General features: G+C 56.2%; 1 protein-coding gene across 1 annotated transcript; it reads right to left on the reverse strand.

Moving 5' to 3' along the window:
- Positions 1-62: 62 nt before the first annotated feature.
- Positions 63-7,646, reverse strand: LOC119103013 (complement factor H-related protein 4). The gene is made up of 7 exons (XM_037226463.1): positions 7,436-7,646; positions 6,209-6,375; positions 5,414-5,624; positions 1,863-2,048; positions 1,015-1,203; positions 433-630; positions 63-115 (listed from the first exon to the last, which is right to left on the reverse strand). The coding sequence occupies exons 1-7, from the start codon at positions 7,644-7,646 to the stop codon at positions 63-65; spliced, it is 1,215 nt and encodes a 404-aa protein (XP_037082358.1).
- Between the last annotated feature and the right edge of the window lie 2,478 nt (positions 7,647-10,124).

Here is a 10,124-nt window from a genome sequence, read left to right on the forward strand (position 1 = left end):
GGCGCGAGGGAGGGAGCGGGTCAGCCACGCCCGCTGACCGAGCGGCGCCACCACGGCCGCTTCTAGCAGCCGGCCGCAGCCCCCGGACCGCCAAACTGCACCACAAACCCGACAGCTGCGCCGGGCCACATCGTCGGTGGCGGACAGAGACGGACGCGGATGTCATAAAGACGAGGACGTGGGACATTCCAGACTTTCAGACGAGACCTGGCTTGTCCTGCACATCCACCGATGCCACATGGCGCTTAAACGACGATGTCCGTCGCGCGTCCATCGCACGATAATCCCCCTAAAGCGGAGATTCTCCCCGCAGGCACGAGCCTCGCCGGCGGTGGCCAAGCCCTCCAGCTGCGCGACATCCCGCGCCAGCAGCGCGCGCTCGGCAGACGGGCAGCGGGCGACACATCACCACCCCCGCCGCAGCCCACTCACAGTTGCACTCGATCTCGGCCTCGCAGACGGACCAGCCGCCCAGCTCGCACACCGCCCGAATATGGGTTTGGCCGTCAGCCGTGCTCAGGCCGTCGTGGCAGTGGTAAGTGACCACCGAGCCCAGCCGGTTGGCCATGTTCCGTTGCTGGTTCGCGTGGCGCACGCTGGTGTGGTTACCCGACGGCGGCGGCGGACACGCTGTCGACAGGGGGGAGCAGTGAGGCGGGGGTGCCGCCGCCGGGCCCGCTGGTCACTCGGCGGGCCCGGCTCCCCTCAGCAGGGCACAGTCGCCACTACGAGGGGCGAATAAGCATCCGGCCACACCGGATGTCGTGGAGCAGACATCACTGCGTGAACATGCGCACAGTTTTATTTTCGAGGCGGTTTCTAAGATATTCCACAGGCTCACGAAATATTCGTAGTGACGGAAGTCAAGCAACGCCGATACGCTTCGGTGGGCAATGAACAGTATGCACAAAAAACACCCTAGGCGAGTGTTGAGTGAGCCAACACGAAGCAACTCCATTCCTGGTTGAGGAGCCAACAGGACCCAGGGTCTCGGTGAGCTGGATAGTGGCTTACTGTCACAGGGCTGGATGTCGCCGACCCATCCGTCCTGGGTGCAGTTGACGTGCTGCAGCGTCTGGCCGGCGGCCGTGCTCAGGTTCGCCTGGCATGTGTAGGTGACGATGTTGCCCATCGACCAGTTGCCGGCCCAGTCGCTGACTATGGTGCGCAGACCGGTCACGTTCACCGGGTCGCCGGTGCACACTGCGGACGACACGGCCGAGTCACGCGCGCAGACCGCGCCGGCGAGGAGATCGCGCGCCGCTCTCCACGTCACACCGCGGCCGAGTCACGCGCGCAGACCGCGCCGGCGAGGAGATCGCGCGCCGCTCTCCACGTCACACCGCGGCCGAGTCACGCGCGCAGACCGCGCCGGCGGGGAGATCGCGCGCCGCTCTCCACGTCACACCGCGGCCGAGTCACGCGCGCAGACCGCGCCGGCGGGGAGATCGCGCGCCGCTCTCCACGTCACGCGGCGGTCGGTCACGCGCCGCGGCTGAAAGCAGTGCGACGCGCGACGGTACCCCCAGAACGACGTCGGCTGGTACGGACGCGCCTCGCCCCTAAACGTACGGAGATCCTTGGCATCGCATTTAGCCATCGTAATTATAAGCATGACCACCTCTCGCGCCAATACTTGCGGGGAGCCAGCACAAGCGAATGATCCGAACACGCTTTGCGCTGAGACCGCGATATTCCGAGACGTGATCTCTTGGAGAAACAGGCGCCGTTTGAGGAGGAGGACCTCACACATTACACATCCACCCACCGAAGCACCACCGCGCCGCCAGCCACCCACTGAAGCCCCTCCACTTCCTCCCAATGTCCAAGAGCACGTGGCCAGCTCCTGCGGGCCCGCGTACCGTCGCAGGGCAAAATGCTTTCCTGCCAGCCGAGCCAGCAGTTCTGGCTCTGCCAGAGCCGGCCCTCCCTGGTCGACGTGCCGTCACTGCACGTGTAGTTGGCGACGACACCGGCGGCGCGCGACTCGTTCCAAGCGATGCTTAGACCAGGCAGGCTGCTGGCGTTGAACGGCTGCTCCAGACAGGCTGCGGGAGGAAGGTGACGCCGGTCTCTCACTAGCGTGGGGCCGACGCCTCGCTGGGGCAGAGACAGGGCGCCCTCAGTCGGCACCCGTCGGCGGCTGCGAGACGTCCACGCCGCTGTCTTTTGCGCCGATGTCTACACCCACTCCAACCAGCTGCACAGGTAAGACGTTGACACCAAACGGCTGTAGGGCAATGACGTCATTTGACCGGGAGGCGAGCGTGCCTCACACGTGCGAGCGTCTGGCTCGGGCCAACGACATTCCCACAGGCGCGGCTTTGATGCGTCGGCCGTGCTCCGAGGCAGCTGCAGCGAAAACATTAGCGCCAAAACATCTTCATTCTCGTAAAATCATCCCGTGGTATACACCTGCATGGGCCAAATGCGGGGAAGCAGCGCACGCTCCTCACCCGCTCTGTCCTTCCCGTTTCACAAACAGGGCATACAGGTGTCAACGGCCACCGGATAGAGGCGCGTAAACCTACTGTTGCACGGCAGTATTTCGCCTCTCCAGCCGCTATCAGTGCAGTTTTGCGTCTGCGCTCGGTCTCCTTGGGCAGTCGACATGCCGTCCTGGCACGTGAAGGTCACCACTGTTCCGAAGTCCCGCGACCCGTCCCAGTTGTTGTCCAGGAAACCCATGACAGCAGCGCCGGACGGCTCACCACGACAGTCTGAAACAGCGACCGACATCATGACTGTCATTTGCGCGCGGCGTGGTGAACTGAATGAGTCACGATCTTACTTATAGCACAGAATGTTGCACTGATGAGGGCCCAGGTCCCGATTTTGCGAGTAACTCGTTTCAGTATAGGATGTCAGCCAGAGACGAATCCAGGACACCGTCAAGGGGGGGGGGGGGCACGCAACATTGTGGCTCTCCCATTGGAGTTTGGGGGCCCTCCGCAAAAAATCCTCGCCCTGACCATTAAATTTTAAGACTCTTATTTGCACATTATGATATATTTTTAGGCGGAAACCCGCCTTACTGTACGCAGCCCTAGAAAACAAGGCACGCTACGCATGCAAATACATGGCGCCTGTACATTTGCGGCAGATGATGGTGGATCCTGTCATTTTGAGGCTACGTATTTCGAAGAAAAACATGGCAAAATGCAGTCAGGGTGGCTTCTGAATATCATAAAAATTAAGCACGAGCCTGATTCCGAGGCAATTATGGCTAACCAGCTAGTCCATGTGATCATCTAATGGCTGATGACTGATGAAGAGTTTTTGCTTTGACTGTTATTAAGGAGTACAGAATATCCTACCATTCCAAATGTATGAAGAGCGTGATGCACAGCTTTGATAACTGTCACAAATTCAATAACCAGCGGGAACTGCATGCACGACGTCGGCGACGCGTAAAATGACGTCAGACAATTACGCGTAAAAATTCATCGGCGCATATCAGACTGCTACTCCAAGACTGAGGCGCGAGGAGAAATCGTCATCCTGCGGTCTTGAACTTGTGTACATGAAGTAATTTAGTCAGGCCCGTACACATGAGCGGGCGAAACGCCCTGGCGCTCGCAAGGACACAACAGCGCGGGGCTCGCCGAGCAAATGCAAATAAATCAAGGGCAATGTAGAGGGCTACTTAGCGATCATAGCGATCATGACTTGGCGACCATACTGAAGACCTGCAAGTGACATATAGCCCCCGGGCACAACATTAAGCCTCCGGACAGCAAAATGAGCCTCAAAATCCCCGAATCGCCACCCTCCCAACGAGTGAAAAAATTATTTTTGCCTGCTCGGGTACCCTTCACTTTCGCTTGCGACTTTTCTTGGTCGCCTTAAAGTCCAAAGACGCCCAATTCTGTTGCGTTTGGTGTAAAAAGTCGGCGTCTGTTTGACCGGCTATGGGCCCCCTCGGGGTCTATGGGCCCCACCGGGCTAAGGGGTGAGGGAGGCATAGCCTCGTGGCCCCCTATGGACCCACCTCTGATGTCAGCGAATAAAAAGGGCTGAATCGAAGATTTAGCAATAGATTGAGGCTAGCCGTCCAGACAATCCTACGAAAGGTGACGTATGAATCGAACAATCGCGCAGCCGTGTTTGGCGAGTGACTGACAGTGCTACGCCTCCGCTGGTCTGCGACATCGCCAAGCCCCAGGACGAATGTTCTGTGCTGGTACCGTCCCAGGCCACACCTGACCGGCACCGAACAGGTGTCGTTCGAAGCATCGGGACCCACTCCCAGCCTTGCCCCTACTGCCATCTGCCATCGCCCAGGCCCGGGGATAAGTGTCCAAACACGTGATCCAGCGACACTGGAATCGAGTCCAACCCTCGTGGGCGTTATATGGCCCGAAACGGTCTGAAAGGTCAGCGGACAATCCGGGCTGAAAGTCGACTGAACGTGAAGCAGCCAGGCTATTACCCTGCAAGACAGAAAATATGATGCGTAGTTTCCTATTCAGTTGGGGGATGGAAGCGCCGGCACCGCTCTCCAACTTAGGCTCCAGGCCCCACCCCGACATTGGGAAGAGAGCGTGCCAAATATGGGGGAGAAACCTGTTTTGGGCATATTTTGGGAGCGGGTTGGGTCACTTCACTGTTGAACCCCCCCCCCCCCCCCCCATCCTAACTCGTTTTGTGAACCTACGTCCCTGCAACGAATGATTTCTTCGCAGTCCTGCCTCCCATTAGGGTGGAGACAAGATAATTTAAGGAAATTAAATCGCAACTTGTGTGTTTGATTCGGGGTGATTGCAGGAGGCTACGATTAGCTGCTACCATGAGCCCAGCCACTGATACAAACCATACGGATCACAAAACAAAACCACTGCAATGACCCCTTAACTGCGCCGGCTGTGCTGAGCTATCCCACCAGGGCTTACAGAGCGACTGTCTTAGCCCGCGGGAAGTGAACGACGCATCCGGTCGGTGTCATGCCAGAGATGTGAGGCTCAGTTGAGGCCTTACATTTCTCAACACAGGTGAACATGCTTTACCACCCGGTGTTTGTGCTGCAGTATTGCACAGCACCTGAATATCTAAACCAGAAAACTACATCCCTGATGTTCTGCCTTGCAGGGTAGCAGCCTGGCTTTTTCACGATAAGTCGACTCTGAGCCAAGTTTGTCCGCTGGATATTTGTTTTCGTAAACCCGAGCCTCCTGCTCGGTGCTATTTAACTGGCGGGCTTGTGATTCTATTTTCGCCCACGTGGGAGATGAGCCAGTGCAAATGCAACGACCTTTGCTGAAGGAGGACTCTGATGCTAGTGCCAATTGATACAACAACTTAGGTGGTTACATTTGCCCAGCTGGCATGGCCCCTCCAATCATAGTGTTTCCACTAGGCGGCCGTCCGGCAGCGGCGGGTGACACCGGCGCCACGCTGGCGGGACGGGCCTCACGCGAGCAGTTGAACGAGTCGTGGCACTTGTCCCAGCTGTCCGGTGTGCAGATGGCGGTGCTGTTGACGGCGCCGTCCGCCGCCTCCAGGCCGTCCGGACACGCCATCTCCACCAGCTGTCCGAAGCTGGACCCGCTGACGGACGTGCTGAACACCGAGCTGTTGAAGCCGCTGGACCAGGCGCACACGGAGCAGTGCTCGACGACCCCCTCCTGTCGGGGCAAGCGGCCCGGTGGGGCGGGGTGGGGAGCACGCCGCGAGGCTCATCCGCGTCGGCCACCTCGGCCCACATGGCCGTGCCTCTCATACGAGTCCGAGAGCTCGGAACCTCAGTAGGCGGGTTCTTAAGGCAGCCCACCCACGTTTACAGGCGGCACACCACGCGCACGTGAATGTTGCCCGCATCGACAAAACAAGTAGGGCTAGCAGATGCACTGCCTCAGCGAGGTGAGCTCAGGGGACCGACAGGCGTCGAGGCTAGCAGATGCACTGCCTCAGCGAGGTGAGCTCAGAGGACCCACAGGTGTCGAGGCTAGTAGATGCACTGCCTCAGCGAGGTGGGCTCAGAGGAACCACAGGCGTCGAGGCTAGTAGATGCACTGCCTCAGCGAGGTGAGCTCAGGGAACCGACACGACAGAGGTCGAGCGGGCGCTGCTATCGCCGCGTCGGCGGAACGTCCTGCCGGATGCGGCCCACTCGCCGCTCGCGAGCACGTCGCCGTCGGGCGTGCTCCGGGCAGCGTGCTCCGGGCAGCGTGCTCCGGGCAGCGTGCTCCGGGCAGCGGGCCCAGCTTACCCAGCCTCCGATGGCGCACGTCTGCGTCTGATTAGTCCTGCCGTCCGCGGTCAGCAGACCGCTTCGGCACGTGAAGACAACCTGATGCCCCAGGTTGCGTGTCGTGTTGTCCCAGCTGCTGACGGCCGTGAAGTCGTCATCGGGCTCGAAGGGGTCCGCGATGCAATCTGCCGAGGCGCGGCACACTCTCAGAAGGCGCAACACTCATTTAGACCGCATCATGGTCGGTGGTTTGTAGGCCAAGTCGGCTGCCGCCAGACAAAATGGCGCACCAGAATGGCGCACCAGAATGGCGCACCGGAATGGCGCACCGTAATGGCGCACCAGAATGGCGCACCGGAATGGCGCACCATAATGGCGCACCAGAATGGCGCACCGGAATGGCGCACCGGAATAGCGCACCAGAATGGCGCACCGGAATGGCGCACCAGAATGGCGCACCGGAATGGCGCACCGGAATAGCGCACCAGAATGGCGCACCGGAATGCGGCCTCACGCGACGGCGGCGTGAGAAAGCGATTTTTGATGTCAGCAAAAATACTGTGCTCATGAAGCTACCACGTCGAATGAACAGCACAAATGCAACACGGCACGTGACCAAGTGCGAGGGTTGGCATACGCGCCACATGCTCGGCGCCACCGCAGCCGCCTGGGCACTCTTGGCAGAGTCATGACAGCGAGATGTTACAGGAAGCCTGTGCACATCACTGTCCGATGGTCGCTCTCCCGAGTCTACACACAGAAAGCCTAGTTGGTGATGGACGCAAAACAAATCTATCACATTGTTACTCAGCTGTCGCAAGGAAAGATGCTAACAACGAAATCTGAAATAACCAACCCATGCTAACAAATTTAGATGCCAAGTGAGATCCATTGAAGCTTGCATATACGGACACGCACGATATTAAAAAAACTTCATTGCTTAGTGCAAATGAAGTCACCATGGTTTTACAGTCCACCCATGTTTTGTGCAATCAGCGTACATCTGGTGCAGGAAAGGGGCATGTACCCATCCCATCGGGGATTTGCTTGTGCGCTGCTGTGTTACATAGTGCACTCGGCCGCTCGTCACCCAGCGACACTATCGACTGCCCGTCACCAAGCGACACCATCGACTGCCCGTCACCAACGACACCATGGGCTGCCCGTCACCCAGCGACACCATCGGCTGCCCGTCACCCAGCGACACTATCGGTTGCCCGCCGCAGGGCGACGCTATGGGCTTACGGTCACACGGCAGAACGGCGCCGGTGTAGGCCGGTGGGCTGGCACTCTCGTCACAGGTCTGACGCTGCTCCGTCTCCAACTGGCTGGTCTGCATGCCGCCCACGCAGTTGTGGTACACGTGGATGTTGGCCCAGCTGGCGTTGGAGTTAATCGGATATCCAGACCGGTCGGCAGGATCGCATGCTGCAGCGACGAAAACGTTGACGAACATGCAAGCCACGAGCATCACATTGACTAGCGGGTAGCCAACCAGCCATCTGGCAGCAGTACTTTCAGAACTGTCAACGTGCCGAGCACCTGAGCATGCGATAATGGCGTGTCACTGTTCATTATCTCACAGATACGTCAGTCCAAGATCGACGGATATGAGGCATGCTCTGGACATTGAATTCGCTGCACGGTGGAACGCATATAGATCCTTGACCATATTGGACCCCACCGAAAATATAATCTACATGATGTTTAGATATACATATATATATATATATATATATATATATATATATATATATATATATATATATATATATATATATATATATCCTCCAGCAATACAACCCAGGTTACGGTTTTTCCTGAACTTTTTACGAGTAAATCTGTGGTCTGTTTTTTCGTTTCGGTCCAGCTGGAATCTATCTCATCAATTTGCCAGTGATATCAACAACTTGATGTCGCATTCTCTGGTACGGTTTTGGACAAATCCATGTTGCGAAGAAATGCTCAGCGAAAATAAAAAAAATGTGCCGACTGATATATGCTGTACCTTGGCAAAATGTTATGCATGAAATATAAGCCATGTTAACATGGATATGTATGTAGATACAACTACATCATATAGGCGCAATTTCGTGACTTTCTGGAACCCGTCTTTTTTTTCTTCACGGAAAGATAAGGCTTGTTGAGGGCAGCAGCATCCAAAATCTTTTTTGGTTCATTACATCTGGCGTTGCGGCACCCGTGTCTTACTTCAATTAATGTCTTTCTTTCAATCGGGAGACTGCCGTTTCTCATGCAATAATTCTGGAACATCTTAACCCAACCTCATGCACTGTGCGAAGCGATAGCGATGTTATGAATTTTGGCATTGCTATTGTCCAAAGCGCCATGATCCAACACCACGCGCAAACGTGGAGCGAGTTCAAAAGCTCCGGTTGTTCGTGTTTTCGAAGAAAAGAAACAGAGAAAACATCGCATGAAACAGTGAAAGAAGAAAATGCTTCTATTTTGAAAGTTTCATCGTTCATAGATCCAGCGGGCCTTCAACTGAAACATTGAAAAGTGGTTCCTGCTCGCCTGATGACATATAACTGATAACTGGTATAACTGATAACTGATAACACTACAGACCATTACATGCGTTCGCTGGTCACTTTTCGCGTCGTTCACCCCACACTCCATTGACATTCCACATCGACAGCCCATCCCCAGCCCAAAATGGGGATCTGCAGCGATCTGGAGGGTTCCACTTACGGTGTCGGGAGTCAAGTTGCCCCTCTGTCCCCCCCCCCCCCAAGCGCCTTGACCGCGGTGTCGCGCGGGGAGAAATCTCTCTCTCTCTCTCTCTCTCTCTCTCTCTCTCTCTCTCCTCTCTCTCTCTCTCTCTCTCTCTCTCTCTCTCTCTCTCTCTCTCTCTCTCTCTCTCTCTCTCTCTCTCTCTCTCTCTCTCTCTCTCTCTCTCTCTCTCTCTATCTCTCTCTCTCTCTCTCTCTCTCTCTCTCTCTCTCTGTCTCGCTCTCTCTGTCTCTCTCTCTCTGTCTCTGTCTCTGTCTCTGTCTCTGTCTCTCTCTGTCTCTGTCTCTGTCTCTGTCTCTGTCTCTGTCTCTGTCTCTGTCTCTGTCTCTGTCTCTGTCTCTGTCTCTCTCTCTGTCTCTGTCTCTGTCTCTGTCTCTGTCTCTGTCTCTGTCTCTGTCTCTGTCTCTGTCTCTGTCTCTGTCTCTGTCTCTGTCTCTGTCTCTGTCTCTGTCTCTGTCTCTGTCTCTGTCTCTGTCTCTGTCTCTGTCTCTGTCTCTGTCTCTGTCTCTGTCTCTGTCTCGTCTCTGTCTCTGTCTCTGTCTCTGTCTCTGTCTCTGTCTCTGTCTCTGTCTCTGTCTCTGTCTCTTGTCTCTGTCTCTGTCTCTGTCTCTGTCTCTGTCTCTGTCTCTGTCTCTGTCTCTGTCTCTGTCTCTGTCTCTGTCTCTGTCTCTGTCTCTGTCTCTGTCTTGTCTCTGTCTCTGTCTGTCTCTGTCTCTGTCTCTGTCTCTGTCTCTGTCTCTGTCTCTGTCTCTGTCTCTGTTCTGTCTCTCTCTCTCTCTCTCTCTCTCTCTCTCTCTCTCTCTCTCTCTCTCTCTCTTCTCTCTCTCTCTCTCTCTCTCTCTCTCTCTATAATAGCCAACAGTATTTCAATATTCATCTAACATGTTTTCTTCACGACCGGACCAAGCGCACACGACCAGCTGGTGTCGAAGGGGCTGACCCTGATGCGCGCGTCGGGCACCACCAGGCCTCCGCTCGCTCACCCAGTACGCAGCCCGGCAACGGACTCAGGTGGGGGACATCCGGATTTTGAAGATCATTTAAAGACGTTTGGAGAACCCAGTCTTGCTGTAGGCCTTCACAGGTATAGGCCAATGTGTGAAGGCCTTCTCGCTCGTAGTGATTCTTGCCGGGCTCGCATGTTTTTTCCAGAGTCGAATCCTCGGAGTTGGTATCT

Source organism: Pollicipes pollicipes, unplaced genomic scaffold (genome assembly GCF_011947565.3).
Source record: "Pollicipes pollicipes isolate AB1234 unplaced genomic scaffold, Ppol_2.1 Scaffold_5724;HRSCAF=6776_pilon_pilon_pilon, whole genome shotgun sequence".
NCBI lineage: Eukaryota > Metazoa > Arthropoda > Thecostraca > Pollicipedomorpha > Pollicipedidae > Pollicipes > Pollicipes pollicipes.

What these genes read in the sequence shown, in the direction of transcription:
- LOC119103013 (XM_037226463.1), bottom strand. Translation starts at nt 7,646, where the DNA reads ATGTTCGTCAACGTTTTCGTCGCTGCAGCATGCGATCCTGCCGACCGG. An exon ending in CGCCGTTCTGCCGTGTGACC is followed by an intron (nt 6,376 to 7,435) that starts GTAAGCCCATAG and finishes GCGCCTCGGCAG; the next exon opens with ATTGCATCGCGGACCCCTTC. An exon ending in AAGCATTTTGCCCTGCGACG is followed by an intron (nt 1,204 to 1,862) that starts GTACGCGGGCCC and finishes TGTCGTCCGCAG; the next exon opens with TGTGCACCGGCGACCCGGTG.